At 43.5% G+C, this 18,594-nt stretch overlaps 1 protein-coding gene across 1 annotated transcript in view; it reads left to right on the top strand.

Annotated features, from left to right (window-relative positions):
- The window catches only part of LOC117529153 (exportin-7-like), a 180,753-nt gene extending 162,834 nt beyond the window's left edge, over positions 1-17,919 (top strand). Inside the window, exon 9 of the mRNA XM_034191851.1 lies at positions 17,324-17,919. Coding sequence (XP_034047742.1) covers positions 17,324-17,919 — 596 coding nt within the window. The remainder of the gene's footprint in view (positions 1-17,323) is intronic.
- The last annotated feature ends 675 nt before the right edge of the window (positions 17,920-18,594 follow it).

The raw sequence follows: 18,594 nt of genomic DNA, 5'->3' as shown, positions 1-18,594 counted from the left end.
TTGTCAGCCTGAGAGCAGCTCCTGTACCACCCTAAGATGTTGTTGGTGAGGACGCTCTCTACAGAACACCTATAGAAGGACAGCAGCAGTTCCTGGGACAGGTTGACCTTCCTCAGTGACCTTAAAAAGTACAGACGCTGCTGTGCAGAACTGAAGTCCATGAACAACATCCTCGCATAATGCCAAACTGTTCAAGATGTTGACACACTGTCTGGAGGGTTGTGTTGATGGCATCACCTGTGGACCTGTTGGCTCTGTATGCGAATTGGTGCTGATCAAGGCTGGGAGGCAGTAAGGATATTATGTTCCTCAGCACCAGCCTCTCAAAGCACTTCATCACATTTGAAGTGAGAGCCACAGGTCTGTAATCATTCAGACTGCTGACCGACTGTCTCTTGGGGATGGGCACGATGGTGGCAGATTTTAGGCAGCTCGGGACTGTGCAGGCAGCCAGCGAGAGGTTAAAAATGGTAGTAAAAACCTCTGCCAGCTGGTCTGCACAGCCTCTCAATACCCTCCCCTGGACACTATCGGGACCAGCAGCCTTCGACGGGTTCACACGCCGGAGCACTCTCCTGACCTCTTCCATGCTCACAGTGAGGGCCAGATTGTCAGCGGGTGGCAGCATGGGACATTCTCTTCCTTCTAACTTCAAACCTAGCAAAGATCCAATTTAGCTCCTCCGCTAGGCTTGTGCTGGTGTTGGTGGTGGTGGCATTAGAAGAGGAAGTGTTCAAGTTAATGAGGTCACGAATGCCCTGCCAGACACGTTGGGGGTTCGTGAAGTGCCCCTCGATCTTATTAGCATATGCTGCCTTTGCCTGTTTTATGCCTCTTTTCAGGTTGGATCTGGCTGAGCTGTACAGTTCCATGTTCCCAGACCTAAAAGCAGAGTCCCGGTCTCTCAGCAGCTGTTTGACCTCACTGTTCATCCACTGTTTCTTATTTGGATAATGTCTAACCCTTTTCTCCACCATGACATTATCCATGCACGTTTTAATATAAAACAGTACAGTGGATGTGTAGTCCGTGAGGTCCTCCTTTTTGAAGATGTCCCAGTTGGTAGTTTGGAAGTAGTCCCGGAGCTGTGGAATGGCATCTTCAGGCCAGATCCGAACAGGTCTCACCTCAGGCAGAGTTCTTTGTATGAGAGGACTGTATGCTGGGGTGAGGAATGGGGACAAATGTCTGATGGTCCGAGGTGGGGGAGGGGGAGACTTTATATCAATCAATCAATCAATCAATTTTTTTTTTTATATAGCGGCAAATCACAACAAACAGTTGCCCCAAGGCGCTTTATATTGTAAGGCAAGGCCATACAATAATTATGTAAAACCCCAACGGTCAAAACGACCCCCTGTGAGCAAGCACTTGGCTACAGTGGGAAGGAAAAACTCCCTTTTAACAGGAAGAAACCTCCAGCAGAACCAGGCTCAGGGAGGGGCAGTCTTCTGCTGGGACTGGTTGGGGCTGAGGGAGAGAACCAGGAAAAAGACATGCTGTGGAGGGGAGCAGAGATCGATCACTAATGATTAAATGCAGAGTGGTGCATACAGAGCAAAAAGAGAAAGAAACAGTGCATCATGGGAACCCCCCAGCAGTCTTCGTCTATAGCAGCATAACTAAGGGATAGTTCAGGGTCACCTGATCCAGCCCTAACTATAAGCTTTAGCAAAAAGGAAAGTTTTAAGCCTAATCTTAAAAGTAGAGAGGGTGTCTGTCTCCCTGATCTGAATTGGGAGCTGGTTCTACAGGAGAGGAGCCTGAAAGCTGAAGGCTCTGCCTCCCATTCTACTCTTACAAACCCTAGGAACTACAAGTAAGCCTGCAGTCTGAGAGCGAAGCGCTCTATTGGGGTGATATGGTACTACGAGGTCCCTAAGATAAGATGGGACCTGATTATTCAAAACCTTATAAGTAAGAAGAAGAATTTTAAATTCTATTCTAGAATTAACAGGAAGCCAATGAAGAGAGGTCAATATGGGTGAGATATGCTCTCTCCTTCTAGTCCCCGTTAGTACTCTAGGTGCAGCATTTTGAATTAACTGAAGGCTTTTTAGGGAACTTTTAGGACAACCTGATAATAATGAATTACAATAGTCCAGCCTAGAGGAAATAAATGCATGAATTAGTTTTTCAGCATCACTCTGAGACAAGACCTTTCTAATTTTAGAGATATTGCGTAAATGCAAAAAAGCAGTCCTACATATTTGTTTAATATGCGCTTTGAATGACATATCCTGATCAAAATGACTCCAAGATTTCTCACAGTATTACTAGAGGTCAGGGAAATGCCATCCAGAGTAAGGATCTGGTTAGACACCATGTTTCTAAGATTTGTGGGGCCAAGTACAATAACTTCAGTTTTATCTGAGTTTAAAAGCAGGAAATTAGAGGTCATCCATGTCTTTATGTCTTTAAGACAATCCTGCAGTTTAGCTAATTGGTGTGTGTCCTCTGGCTTCATGGATAGATAAAGCTGGGTATCATCTGCGTAACAATGAAAATTTAAGCAATACCGTCTAATAATACTGCCTAAGGGAAGCATGTATAAAGTGAATAAAATTGGTCCTAGCACAGAACCTTGTGGAACTCCATAATTAACTTTAGTCTGTGAAGAAGATTCCCCATTTACATGAACAAATTGTAATCTATTAGACAAATATGATTCAAACCACCGCAGCGCAGTGCCTTTAATACCTATGGCATGCTCTAATCTCTGTAATAAAATTTTATGGTCAACAGTATCAAAAGCAGCACTGAGGTCTAACAGAACAAGCACAGAGATGAGTCCACTGTCTGAGGCCATAAGAAGATCATTTGTAACCTTCACTAATGCTGTTTCTGTACTCTGTACTAACAAAGATAGATTGGTCATATTTAAGATCGAAGCATTAAATAATGGTAGGGCTTCCTTGAGCAGCCTGGTAGGAATGGGGTCTAATAAACATGTTGATGGTTTGGATGAAGTAACTAATGAAAATAACTTGGACAGAACAATCGGAGAGAAAGAGTCTAACCAAATACCGGCATCACTGAAAGCAGCCAAAGATAACGATATGTCTTTGGGATGGTTATGAGTAATTTTTTCTCTAATAGTTAAAATTTTGTTAGAAAAGAAAGTCATGAAGTCATTACTAGTTAAAGTTAATGGAATACTCAGCTCAATAGAGCTCTGACTCTTTGTCAGTCTGGCTACAGTGCTGAAAAGAAACCTGGGGTTGTTCTTATTTTCTTCAATTAGTAATGAGTAGAAAGATGTCCTAGCTTTACGGAGGGCTTTTTTATAGAGCAACAGACTCTTTTTCCAGGCTAAGTGAAGATCTTCTAAATTAGTGAGACGCCATTTCCTCTCCAACTTACGGGTTATCTGCTTTAGGCTACGAGTTTGTGAGTTATATCACGGAGTCAGGCACTTCTGATTTAAAGCTCTCTTTTTCAGAGGAGCTATAGCATCCAAAGTTGTCTTCAATGAGGATGTAAAACTATTGACGAGATACTCTATCTCACTTACAGAGTTTAGGTAGCTACTCTGCACTGTGTTGTTATATGGCATTAGAGAACATAAAGAAGGAATCATATCCTTAAACCTAGTTACAGCGCTTTCTGAAAGACTTCTAGTGTAATGAAACTTATTCCCCACTGCTGGGTAGTCCATCAGAGTAAATGTAAATGTTATTAAGAAATGATCAGACAGAAGGGAGTTTTCAGGGAATACTGTTAAGTCTTCTATTTCCATACCATAAGTCAGAACAAGATCTAAGATATGATTAAAGTGGTGGGTGGACTCATTTACATTTTGAGCAAAGCCAATTGAGTCTAATAATAGATTAAATGCAGTGTTGAGGCTGTCATTCTCAGCATGTGTGGATGTTAAAATCGCCCACTCGCCTCTACTGGTGGTTGGCTCTCACTGCGGTATTGTATCACTTCCTGTTCCGGAGCACAGCGGTGTTTTTCTGTATCTGTTAGCTGTTTAATCTGCGCAGTTAGATTGATCTAGTTATCTAGATTACGATTTGTTCCCCAGTGTAATCTTTACGTGCCTTAACTAAAGCACTCCTTCTGCTGAATCACCTCTAAATTATTCACTTTGCGTGTTTTTAGGAATCCGCTAGGTTAGCGTAGCTACTAGCTCTTAGCCGATTTAGCATGGCGGCTTCTCCTGTCTCTCCCACACTTTCTGCTCTGGGTGTGAAATGTTTAGTTATTCCTCGGCCTCCTTTAGCAGTAATGGTACTTGTAATAAGTGTAGCTTATTCGTAGCTTTGAAGGCCAGGCTGGGCGAATTGGAGACTCGGCTCCGCACCGTGGAAAATTCTACAGCTAGCCAGGCCCCTGTAGTCGGTGCGGACCAAGGTAGCTTAGCCGCCGTTAGTTCCCCCCTGGCAGATCCCAAGCAGGCTGACTGGGTGACTGTGAGGAGGAAGCGTAGTTCTAAACAGAAGCCCCGTGTACACCGCCAACCCGTTCACATTTCTAACCGTTTTTCCCCACTCGACGACACACCCGCCGAGGATCAAACTCTGGTTATTGGCGACTCTATTTTGAGAAATGTGAAGTTAGCGACACCAGCAACCATAGTCAATTGTCTTCCGGGGGCCAGAGCAGGCGACATTGAAGGAAATTTGAAACTGCTGGCTAAGGCTAAGTGTAAATTTGGTAAGATTGTAATTCACGTCGGCAGTAATGACACCCGGTTACGCCAATCGGAGGTCACTAAAATTAACATTAAATCGGTGTGTAACTTTGCAAAAACAATGTCGGACTCTGTAGTTTTCTCTGGGCCCCTCCCCAATCGGACCGGGAGTGACATGTTTAGCCGCCTGTTCTCCTTGAATTGCTGGCTGTCTTTGTGGTGTCCAAAAAATGAGGTGGGCTTCATAGATAATTGGCAAAGCTTCTGGGGAAAACCTGGTCTTGTTAGGAGAGACGGCATCCATCCCACTTTGGATGGAGCAGCTCTCATTTCTAGAAATCTGGCCAATTTTCTTAAATCCTCCAAACCGTGACTATCCAGGGTTGGGACCAGGAAGCAGAGTTGTAGTCTTACACACCTCTCTGCAGCTTCTCTCCCCCTGCCATCCCCTCATTACCCCATCCCCGTAGAGACGGTGCCTGCTCCCAGACCACCAACAACCAGCAAAAATCTATTTAAGCATAAAAATTCAAAAAGAAAAAATAATATAGCACCTTCAACTGCACCACAGACTAAAACAGTTAAATGTGGTCTATTAAACATTAGGTCTCTCTCTTCTAAGTCCCTGTTGGTAAATGATATAATAATTGATCAACATATTTATTTATTCTGCCTAACAGAAACCTGGTTACAGCAGGATGAATATGTTAGTTTAAATGAGTCAACACCCCCGAGTCACACTAACTGTCAGAATGCTCGTAGCACGGGCCGAGGAGGAGGATTAGCAGCAATCTTCCATTCCAGCTTATTAATTAATCAAAAACCCAGACAGAGCTTTAATTCATTTGAAAGCTTGTCTCTTAGTCTTGTCCATCCAAATTGGAAGTCCCAAAAACCAGTTTTATTTGTTATTATCTATCGTCCACCTGGTTGTTACTGTGAGTTTCTCTGTGAATTTTCAGACCTTTTGTCTGACTTAGTGCTTAGCTCAGATAAGATAATTATAGTGGGCGATTTTAACATCCACACAGATGCTGAGAATGACAGCCTCAACACTGCATTTAATCTATTATGAGACTCTATTGGCTTTGCTCAAAAAGTAAATGAGTCCAACCACCACTTTAATCATATCTTAGATCTTGTTCTGACTTATGGTATGGAAATAGAAGACTTAACAGTATTCCCTGAAAACTCCCTTCTGTCTGATCATTTCTTAATAACATTTACATTTACTCTGATGGACTACCCAGCAGTGGGGAATAAGTTTCATTACACTAGAAGTCTTTCAGAAAGCGCTGTAACTAGGTTTAAGGATATGATTCCTTCTTTATGTTCTCTAATGCCATATACCAACACAGTGCAGAGTAGCTACCTAAACTCTGTAAGGGAGATAGAGTATCTCGTCAATAGTTTTACATCCTCATTGAAGACAACTTTGGATGCTGTAGCTCCTCTGAAAAAGAGAGCTTTAAATCAGAAGTGCCTGACTCCGTGGTATAACTCACAAACTCGCAGCTTAAAGCAGATAACCCGTAAGTTGGAGAGGAAATGGCGTCTCACTAATTTAGAAGATCTTCACTTAGCCTGGAAAAAGAGTCTGTTGCTCTATAAAAAAGCCCTCCGTAAAGCTAGGACATCTTTCTACTCATCACTAATTGAAGAAAATAAGAACAACCCCAGGTTTCTTTTCAGCACTGTAGCCAGGCTGACAAAGAGTCAGAGCTCTATTGAGCTGAGTATTCCATTAACTTTAACTAGTAATGACTTCATGACTTTCTTTGCTAACAAAATTTTAACTATTAGAGAAAAAATTACTCATAACCATCCCAAAGACGTATCGTTATCTTTGGCTGCTTTCAGTGATGCCGGTATTTGGTTAGACTCTTTCTCTCCGATTGTTCTGTCTGAGTTATTTTCATTAGTTACTTCATCCAAACCATCAACATGTTTATTAGACCCCATTCCTACCAGGCTGCTCAAGGAAGCCCTACCATTATTTAATGCTTCGATCTTAAATCTGATCAATCTATCTTTGTTAGTTGGCTATGTACCACAGGCTATTAAGGTGGCAGTAATGAAACCATTACTTAAAAAGCCATCACTTGACCCAGCTATCTTAGCTAATTATAGGCCAATCTCCAACCTTCCTTTTCTCTCAGAAATTCTTGAAAGGGTAGTTGTAAAACAGCTAACTGATCATCTGCAGAGGAATGGTCTATTTGAAGAGTTTCAGTCAGGTTTTAGAATTCATCATAGTACAGAAACAGCATTAGTGAAGGTTACAAATGATCTTCTTATGGCCTCGGACAGTGGACTCGTCTCTGTGCTTGTTCTGTTGGACCTCAGTGCTGCTTTTGATACTGTTGACCATAAAATTTTATTACAGAGATTAGAGCATGCCATAGGTATTAAAGGCACTGCGCTGCGGTGGTTTGAATCATATTTGTCTAATAGATTACAATTTGTTCATGTAAATGGGGAATCTTCTTCACAGACTAAAGTTAATTATGGAGTTCCACAAGGTTCTGTGCTAGGACCAATTTTATTCACTTTATACATGCTTCCCTTAGGCAGTATTATTAGACGGTATTGCTTAAATTTTCATTGTTATGCAGATGATACCCAGCTTTATCTATCCATGAAGCCAGAGGACACACACCAATTAGCTAAACTGCAGGATTGTCTTACAGACATAAAGACATGGATGACCTCTAATTTCCTGCTTTTAAACTCAGATAAAACTGAAGTTCTTGTACTTGGCCCCACAAATCTTAGAAACATGGTGTCTAACCAGATCCTTACTCTGGATGGCATTACCCTGACCTCTAGTAATACTGTGAGAAATCTTGGAGTCATTTTTGATCAGGATATGTCATTCAAAGCGCATATTAAACAAATATGTAGGACTGCTTTTTTGCATTTACGCAATATCTCTAAAATCAGAAAGGTCTTGTCTCAGAGTGATGCTGAAAAACTAATTCATGCATTTATTTCCTGTAGGCTGGACTATTGTAATTCATTATTATCAGGTTGTCCTAAAAGTTCCCTAAAAAGCCTTCAGTTAATTCAAAATGCTGCAGCTAGAGTACTGACGGGGACTAGAAGGAGAGAGCATATCTCACCCATATTGGCCTCTCTTCATTGGCTTCCTGTTAATTCTAGAATAGAATTTAAAATTCTTCTTCTTACCTATAAGGTTTTGAATAATCAGGTCCCATCTTATCTTAGGGACCTCGTAGTACCATATCACCCCAATAGAGCGCTTCGCTCTCAGACTGCAGGCTTACTTGTAGTTCCTAGGGTTTGTAAGAGTAGAATGGGAGGCAGAGCCTTCAGCTTTCAGGCTCCTCTCCTGTGGAACCAGATTCCCAATTCAGATCAGGGAGACAGACACCCTCTCTACTTTTAAGATTAGGCTTAAAACTTTACTTTTTGCTAAAGCTTATAGTTAGGGCTGGATCAGGTGACCCTGAACCACCCCTTAGTTATGCTGCTATAGACGTAGACTGCTGGGGGGTTCCCATGATGCACTGTTTCTTTCTCTTTTTGCTCTGTATGCACCACTCTGCATTTAATCATTAGTGATCGATCTCTGCTCCCCTCCACAGCATGTCTTTTTCCTGGTTCTCTCCCTCAGCCCCAACCAGTCCCAGCAGAAGACTGCCCCTCCCTGGGCCTGGTTCTGCTGGAGGTTTCTTCCTGTTAAAAGGGAGTTTTTCCTTCCCACTGTAGCCAAGTGCTTGCTCACAGGGGGTCGTTTTGACCGTTGGGGTTTTACATAATTATTGTATGGCCTTGCCTTACAATATAAAGCGCCTTGGGGCAACTGTTTGTTGTGATTTGCCGCTATATAAAAAAATTGATTGATTGATTGATTGATTATCTGAGCTAAGCACTAAGTCAGACAAAAGGTCTGAAAATTCACAGAGAAACTCACAGTAACGACCAGGTGGACGATAGATAAATAAAACTGGTTTTTGGGACTTCCAATTTGGATGGACAAGACTAAGAGTCAAGCTTTCAAATGAATTAAAGCTCTGTCTGGGTTTTTGATTAATTAATAAGCTGGAATGGAAGATTGCTGCTAATCCTCCGCCCCGGCCCGTGCTACGAGCATTCTGACAGTTAGTGTGACTCGGGGGTGTTGACTCATTTAAACTAACATATTCATCCTGCTGTAACCAGGTTTCTGTAAGGCAGAATAAATCAATATGTTGATCAATTATTATATCATTTACCAACAGGGACTTAGAAGAGAGAGACCTAATGTTTAATAGACCACATTTAACTGTTTTAGTCTGTGGTGCAGTTGAAGGTGCTATATTATTTTTTCTTTTTGAATTTTTATGCTTAAATAGATTTTTGCTGGTTATTGGTGGTCTGGGAGCAGGCACCGTCTCTACGGGGATGAGGTAATGAGGGGATGGCAGGGGGAGAGAAGCTGCAGAGAGGTGTGTAAGACTACAACTCTGCTTCCTGGTCCCAACCCTGGATAGTCACGGTTTGGAGGATTTAAGAAAATTGGTCAGATTTCTAGAAATGAGAGCTGCTCCATCCAAAGTGGGATGGATGCCGTCTCTCCTAACAAGACCAGGTTTTCCCCAGAACCTTTGCCAATTATCTATGAAGCCCACCTCATTTTTTGGACACCACTCAGACAGCCAGCAATTCAAGGAGAACATGCGGCTAAACATGTCACTCCCGGTCCGATTGGGGTGGGTCCCAGAGAAAACTACAGAGTCCGACATTGTTTTTGCAAAGTTACACACCGATTTAATGTTAATTTTAGTGACCTCCGATTGGCGTAACCGGGTGTCATTACTGCCGACGTGAATTACAATCTTACCAAATTTATGCTTAGCCTTAACCAGCAGTTTCAAATTTCCTTCAATGTCGCCTGCTCTGGCCCCCGGAAGACAATTGACTATGGTTGCTGGTGTCGCTAACTTCACATTTCTCAAAACAGAGTCGCCAATAACCAGAGTTTGATCCTCGATGGGTGTGTCGTCGAGTGGGGAAAAACGGTTAGAAATGTGAACGGGTTGGCGGTGTACACGGGGCTTCTGTTTAGAACTACACTTCCTCCTCACAGTCACCCAGTCGGCCTGCTTTCCCGGCTGCTCGGGATCTGCCAGAGGGGAACTAACGGCGGCTAAGCTACCTTGGTCCGCACCGACTACAGGGGCCTGGCTAGCTGTAGAATTTTCCACGGTGCGGAGCCGAGTCTCCAATTCGCCCAGCCTGGCCTCCAAAGCTACGAATAAGCTACATTTATTACAAGTACCGTTACTGCTAAAGGAGGCCGAGGAATAACTAAACATTTCACACCCAGAGCAGAAAAGTGCGGGAGAGACAGGAGAAGCCGGCATGCTAAATCGGCTAAGAGCTAGTAGCTGCGCTAAGCTAGCGGATTCCTAAAAACACGCAAAGTGAATAATGTGTAAATAATTTAGAGGTGATTCAGCAGAAGGAGTGCTTTAGTTAAGGCACGTGAAGATTACACTGGGAAACAAATCGTAATCTAGATAACTAGATCAATCTAACTGCGCAGATTAAACAGCTAACAGATACAGAAAAACACAGCTGTGCTCCGGAACAGGAAGTGATACAATACCGCAGTGAGAGCCAACCACCAGTAGAGGCCAACCACCAGTAGAATGGAAACTCAATTGACCCAGGTCATCATAGAAATCTTCCTTAGTGGACGGTGGTCTGTAGAGGACAAATACAAGAAAAGACATTTCAGGTGACAATGTATATTTTACACCAATACACTCTAAATTGTTGTTGGGTAAGTCCAGTTGTTCACATTGCAAATATTCTTTGACATACACTCAACAAAAATATAAACGCAACACTTTTGGTTTTGCTCCCATTTTGTATGAGATGAACTCAAAGATCTAAAACTTTTTCCACATACACAATATCACCATTTCCCTCAAATATTGTTCACAAACCAGTCTAAATCTGTGATAGTGAGCACTTCTCCTTTGCTGAGATAATCCATCCCACCTCACAGGTGCGCCATATCAAGATGCTGATTAGACACCATGATTAGTGCACAGGTGTGCCTTAGACTGCCCACAATAAAAGGCCACTCTGAATGGTGCTTGGGCGCTATGGATTGGGATATGTTTGAGGCTTCAACAGACAGTCTAGATGACTTCACGGACACTGTGACGTCATATATTCATTTCTGTGAAGACAGCATCATCCCACAGCGTACCAGGGTGAGATATAACAATGACAAGCCCTGGTTCATACCTAAACTCCAGCAGCTCCGTCAGCAGAAAGAGGCGGCTTTCAGAGAAGGAGACAGAGACAGCTATAGAGGTGCAAAGATTTAGCAAGGAGGTGGCAAAGGCTAAATCCATGTACAGCTCACGTCTGCAGCAAAGGTTCTCTGCCAACGACTCGGCCTCTGTGTGGAGGGGGTTGAAAGAAATCACCAACTACAAGCCCAAAGCACCTCGTTCTATTGACGACCTGAAGCTGGCCAACGACCTGAACGTCTTCTATTCACGCTTTGAAGACAAGGACTCACACCTCCCCACCCCCCACACAACTGGATATTCAAACACCCTGGACCTCCCCCCTCTCACCGCTGCCCTCCCCTCGCTGCCCTCTCGGTCCAAGAGGAGGACGTGAGAAGACGTTTCAAAAGGCTGAATCCACGTAAAGCCCCGGGCCCAATCTGTGTCTCTCCTGCCACCCTGAGACACTGCGCTGATGAGCTGGCCCCAGTCTTCACAGGGATCTTCAACACCTCCCTGGAGTCATGCCATGTTCCAGTCTGTTTCAAGTCCTCCATCATAGTTCCAGTCCCCAAGAAACCACGCGTCACTGGACTTAATGACTACAGGCCTGTGGCTCTCATGTCTGTAGTCATGAAGACCTTCGAACGCCTGGTTTTATCCCACCTGAAGTCCATCACTGACCCCCTCCTGGACCCCCTGCAGTTTGCCTACAGAGCCAACAGGTCTGTAGATGACGCCATAAACCTGGCCCTGCACTCCATCTTGCAGAACCTGGACTCTCCAGGAACCTACGCTAGGATCCTGTTTGTGGACTTCAGCTCTGCATTCAACACCATCCTTCCGGCTTTGCTCCAGGACAAGCTTTCTCTGCTCCACGTGCCCGACTCCACCTGCAGGTGGATCACAGACTTCATGATGGACCGGAGTCAGAGTGTGAGGCTGGGAAAGAATGTCTCGAACACTCGGGCTCTCAGCACAGGATCTCCACAGGGCTGTGTCCTTTCCCCTCTGCTCTTCTCCCTGTACACTAACTGCTGCACCTCGAGCCTCGACTCTGTAAAGCTCATCACGTTTGCGGACGACACCACCCTCATCGGACTCATTTCGGATGGGGATGGGTTTGCCTACAGGAGGGAGGTGGACCGGCTGGTGAGCTGGTGCAGCACCAACAACTTGGAGCTCAATGCCCAGAAAACAGTGGAGATGATCGTGGACTTCAGGAAAACCACAGCCCCCCGCCCTCCCTCGCCCTCACCAACAGCCCCATCACCACTGTGGACTGTCACCGCTTCCTTGGCACCACCATCACCCAGGACCTCAAGTGGGAGTCAACCATCAGCTCCCTCATCAAGAAGGCCCAGCAGAGGATGTACTTCCTGCGGCAGCTGAAGAAGGCCAAGCTGCTTGTCCAGCTGATGGTGCAGTTCTACACGGCCGTCATCGAGTCCATCCTCTGCTCCTCCATCACGGTGTGGTACGCCGGGGCCACAGCCAGGGACAGACACAGACTGCAGTGCATTGTGGCCTCTGCTGAGAAGGTGATCGGCTGTAGCCTTCCATCTCTCCACCACCTGCACGTCTCCAGGACTCTGGGCAGAGCAGGTCGGATCACAGCTGACCCTTCTCACCCTGCACATAGTCTATTCAAACCACTCCCCTCGGGCAGGAGGCTACAGTCCATCCGGACCAGAACCTCCCGCCATAAGAACAGTTTCTTCCCCTCTGCCGTTAGACTCATGAACACCTCATAACTCAGTCACCTTAACCTTAACTCTGTCACTTTATCATTTTATCACGGGTCATTTTAGACAATGTACTTTGGTTTTTAGTTGCACTCCTCCCACTGCACTGTTTTTTCTGTTTTTCTGTTGCACACAGCCTTTCATATTTCATATTTTATATTTTATCTTATATTTTATCTTATTTTAGCACATATTTTATATTTTATCGTAGCATTTTATATTGCTCCCTCCTTAATGTTGCACCATTATATCAAAGCAAATTCCTAGTCTGTGAATCCTGTTCATTGGCAATGGCAATAAACTTCTTCTGATTCTGATTATGGTGTCATGACAGTCAGTTTATACTTCTTGCTATATTGACCAATCATAAAGCTACCACTTGAGGTCAAAGAATATCTTCATTACATTGTTATAATGGTGTCATGACAGTCAAGTTTATACGTCATGATATATTAATGACAAATCAAAAAGCTACCACTTTTCTTGAGGTCAAAGAATATCTTTATTACATTGTTATAATGGTGTCATGACATTCAGCTCATACCTCATGATATATTGGTAAATGGTAAATGGACTGCATTTATGTAGTGCTTTTCCATCTGCATCAGACGCTCAAAGCGCTTTTACAATTATGCCTCACATTCACCCCGATGTCAGGGTGCTGCCATACAAGGCGCTCACTACAGGGAGCAATAGGGGATTAAAGGCCTTGCCCAAGGGCCCTTAGTGATTTTCCAGTCAGGCGGGGATTTGAACCCATGATCTTCTGGACTCAAGCCCAACACCTTAACTACTAGACCATCACCTCCCCTACTAGACCGTCACCTCCCCTATATTAATATATGCCATATTATGTGGCAGACCATATTTGCCATATTGACAAATCGTAAAGCTACCACTTTATTTGAGGTCAAAGAATAGCTTCATTACATTGTCATGACAGTCAGTTTACATATTGTGATATGTTAATGACAACCCAGTTCTGCAATGTATTACTAATGCATTACTAATTAATTACAACTACTTTTTTGTGAACACTATGAAGTGAAGATTATTGATGCTTTATAAAGCATTTGTTAAGGTAGACAAAACCCTAAAATGTCACAAATCTCTTTTCAGTGCAGAAATCAGACCAAAATCAGTATAAGTAAAGCCACGAGATGTCGATACAGAATTAAGTATTTGCAAAACTGTACAGAAATAAAAAACTATGTACATATGTACACACTTTTACATATGTTATAAAACAAAAAGTGTAAAAAATGTGCCATTAAAACTTAGCCACACAGTTGCAAAACTTGTGTATGCTACTTAAAAACACAAAATAATAATAAACAAAAATATTTTGTCAGTGCAAATAGTCATTAACACAACTCTGAAATACTTTTCAAAGGCAACAATATCTTAGTGCAAATATTTCTATCATAAATACAACTCTGAAATACTTCCTGAAACCAATGAACAGCCAAGAATATAATCCGTCGTTACTTTATCTTAAAAGGCAGTAGCTTTCCACACAGTAAAATCACCAGTGTTAAATTAACACTGACAGTACACATATGGCAAAGTCTCGTTCATGAGTCAGCTCATCGATTTTGTCGTTTTGCCAGTCTACCTTCATCCCCAGCATTTTTTTTTTCATCTGAGCTTTTTATATCCAGCATTGCAGTTGGGGCCATCAAAACACCTGAGGCCAAGAGCACAGAGAAGTCCTTTTATTAAAATAAAATAAAACTACAAAATTACACTGAATGGACAATTTTCAAGTTGCGCTGCAGAGACGTCTGGTTAACGGCTAACCAATTGGTTGTTATGGGCCCGTTACCGTGTTTGTGAAGTGTTGTCTTCTCCAAAAAAGCAAAAATTAAAAAGCAAAACACTCAGTCTGCGAGTCTGAGCAAAAAACAGAAGAGTGACAGACTTCTGTTGACAGGAGCCTCTTTCAGAGACTGTTCATCAGTGTGGTCCCGGTGTGAGGGGACTGCTGAACCCCTCATACCGGCCAGAGAGAAACTTCGACTGTGAGTGCCAGGCCGCCGGGTCAATAGTCACTCCATGTTATGATGCCTCATGGAACCGCTCACCGATCCGTTGTCATGACACCTCACAGAGCGGAGAACCGATCCGTTGTTAACGATGTCTCACGGAGTGGCTAACTGATCTGTTGTTATGACGCCTTACGGAGCGGCTAACCAATCGAACCTGGACGCCAGTTAAATGATGTCTCCAAAAGTTAACTCAAATCATTGTTCGGCACTACAGTCACCGCAGGCTTCCCCAGGAAGGCTTCGAAACACCGGCCTCAAGTGAGTATGTTGACCCAAGGAGAGCGTCGAGGAGGCACCGCCGTAAGCGCGGCAAGAGAGGCGGGCTCCACGTTAGACTAAAGGCTCCCCCGAGCAGACCACCGCTCCCCAGCCTCTTGCTACGTAACCTGTGGTCTCTGGAGAACAAACTGGACAAGCTACGAGCTAGGATAACATCACAGAGAGAGACCAGAGAGTGCTGCACTCTGATTTTCTCCAAAACCTGGCTCTTGGAAAGTGTTCCAGACTCCGCTGTTCACCTGGAGAGCCACTCATTGTACCGGGGGGACCAGACTGCTGCCTCCGGTAAGACGACAGGTGGAGGTGTGTGTGTTTATGTCAACAACACGTGGTGTAGAGATGTATGGACTGTAAACAAGCACTGCTCATCAGATCTGAAGCTTTTACTGCTGCGATGCCATCCCTTTTATCTACCAAGGGAATTCACATGTGTGTTTTTGGCTGCTGTTTACATTCATCCATGCGCTAACTACACGGAGGCTCTCAGTAAGCTCCGTGATGTCATCAGCACGCTGGAGACTGCTCATCCTGGTGCTGTTTTTATCGTTGGCTGGTGACTTCAACCAGTGCAATTTACAGTCTGTACTATTTAAATACTTTCTGCATGTGGACATTCCCACCAGGGGGAAAAAACACCCTGGACCATGTTTACAGCAACATACAACCCTTGGCAAAAATGATGGAATCACCGGCCTCAGAGGATGTTCATTCAGTTGTTTAATTTTGTAGAAAAAAAGCAGATCACAGACATGACACAAAACTAAAGTCATTTCAAATGGCAACTTTCTTGCTTTAAGAAACACTATAAGAAATCAGGAAAAAAAATTGTGGCAGTCAGTAATGGTTACTTTTTTAGACCAAGCAGAGGGAAAAAAATATGGAATCACTCAATTCTGAGGAAAAAATGATGGAATCATGAAAAACAAAAGAACGCTTCAACACATCACTAGTATTTTGTTGCACCACCTCTGGCTTTTATAACAGCTTGCAGTCTCTGAGTCATGGACTTAATGAGTGACAAACAGTACTCTTCATCAATCTGGCTCCAACTTTCTCTGATTGCTGTTGCCAGATCAGCTTTGCAGGTTGGAGCCTTGTCATGGACCATTTTCTTCAACTTCCACCAAAGATTTTCAATTGGATTAAGATCCGGACTATTTGCAGGCCATGACATTGACCCTATGTGTCTTTTTGCAAGGAATGTTTTCACAGTTTTTGCTCTATGGCAAGATGCATTATCATCTTGAAAAATGATTTCATCATCCCCAAACATCCTTTCAATTGATGGGATAAGAAAAGTGTCCAAAATATCAACATAAACTTGTGCATTTATTGATGATGTAATGACAGCCATCTCCCCAGTGCCTTTACCTGACATACAGCCCCATATCATCAATGACTGTGGAAATTTACATGTTCTCTTCAGGCAGTCATCTTTATAAATCTCATTGGAACAGCACCAAACAAAAGTTTCAGCATCATCACCTTGCCCAATGCAGATTCGAGATTCATCACTGAATATGACTTTCATCCAGTCATCCACATTCCACGATTGCTTTTCCTTAGCCCATTGTAACCTTGTTTTTTTCTGTTTAGGTGTTAATGATGGCTTTCGTTTAGCTTTTCTGTATGTAAATCCCATTTCCTTTAGGTGGTTTCTTACAGTTTGGTCACAGACGTTGACTCCAGTTTCCTCCCATTCGTTCCTCATTTGTTTTGTTGTGCATTTTCAATTTTTGAGACATACTGCTTTAAGTTTTCTGTCTTGATGCTTTGATGTCTTCCTTGGTCTGCCAGTATGTTTGCCTTTAACAACCTTCCCATGTTGTTTGTATTTGGTCCAGAGTTTAGATACAGCTGACTGTGAACAACCAACATGTTTTGCAACATTGCGTGATGATTTACCCTCTTTTAAGAGTTTGATAACATCTCTCGTGTTGGAGCCATGATTCATGTCAGTCCACTTGGTGCAACAGCTCTCCAAGGTGTGATCACTCCTTTTTACATACAGACTAATGAGCAGATCTGATTTGATGCAGGAGTTAGTTTTGGGGATGAAAATTTACAGGGTGATTCCATCATTTTTTCCTCAGAATTGAGTGATTCCATATTTTTTCCCTCTGCTTGGTCTAAAAAGTAACCGTTACTGACTGCCACAATTTTTTTTCCTGATTTCGTATAGTGTTTCTTAAAGCCAGAAAGTTGTCATTTGACGTGACTTTAGTTTTGTCATGTCTGTGATCTGCTTTTTTTTCTACAAAATTAAACAACTGAATGAACATCCTCCGAGGCCGGTGATTTCCATAATTTTTGCCAGGGGTTGTACATGGTGCACCCCCTCCCCCTTTGGAAACTCAGATCACATCTCTTTGTTTCTGTACCCGGCCTACAGACAAGAACTCAAGCAGTCGACCCCTGTCACCAGACAGGTTAAACTATGGACACCAGAGGCTGAGAACACTCTACAGGGCTGTTTTGCCACAACTGACTGGGATGTTTTCAGAGCTGCAGCCACCCGAGAGGACTCCTCCGTCAGTATAGAAGACTATGCTGAGTATGTGACTGGGTATATCAGCACTTGTGTTGAGAACATCGTACCCACCATACAAGTGAGGAAGTTCCCCAACCAGAACCCCTGGGTAAACAGACAGGTGCTGCACTTGCTGCGTACTTGCACTGCTGCTTTTAGATCTGGCAACGAAGCCGAGTACAAGGCTGCGCAGTACAGAGTGGAGAAGGCCATAAGAGCGGCCAAGAGACAGCACAGAGAGAAGACGGAGGACTTCTACTCTAACGCTGACCCCAGGAGAATGTGGCAATGTCTGGATCACATCACAGACTTCAGGACCAGCTCCAGAACCACCACAATCAGCTTGTCGGACAGCCTGCCAGACGACCTCAATGGCTTCTACACCCGCTTTGAGAGCCCCATCCCCACCACCTCTATAGAATAAGCGAAATGCGCAATGCATCTGCGCATGTGTGGGTAAAACGGGGGCAAAAATTCCAGCTACCAAACTCGTACCTCTCCCATTGAATTTTGTATACAGTAGCACTAGCGGACTGAAAGTTAAGTCTTACAGGGATTGATTCAAAGGCTTTAAGCCTTAAGCGACACATACAATAATGACAGGGGCGCATTGTGCTGTTTTCAAATGCTGGAACGGAATTTATAGGCTTGAAAGGTGGCTGAAAACACATGATTGCAAAGCTCCACTGAGTCCACACAAAGACGGAAAGAAGAAGAAATGTGGTCGTAAACCTCCGTTCATTCTACACAGTTTCACCACAGAAACGAAAGATCCAGACGGACTAAAATTGTAAGTTTTTGCACACATTTATTTTGTCAGTATCCTGAAACTGTGCTGAATTATAATGTGGCCGATGACGCCGTTTTTGTGCATCGGCTTATGACTGTAATGTCGCGCCATGAATGACGTGGTGCGTAATATTGATATTTTCTGTAATCAAACTGCATGCATGCACATATCGTATGTCTGTCAACTTATCAAAACAAACCTGACACCAAAGAGGTTATATGTGAGACCCACCATCATTGTCATCATTATGAAGCCAGCGGAGTAGCGAGTTCTCATCCCTGCTTAGCAAATATTCTGCAGTATCCACAG

Source organism: Thalassophryne amazonica, chromosome 17 (genome assembly GCF_902500255.1).
Source record: "Thalassophryne amazonica chromosome 17, fThaAma1.1, whole genome shotgun sequence".
Lineage (NCBI taxonomy): Eukaryota > Metazoa > Chordata > Actinopteri > Batrachoidiformes > Batrachoididae > Thalassophryne > Thalassophryne amazonica.
Note: the sequence above shows the minus strand (reverse complement) of the source record. Positions and strands in the feature narration are given on the sequence as shown.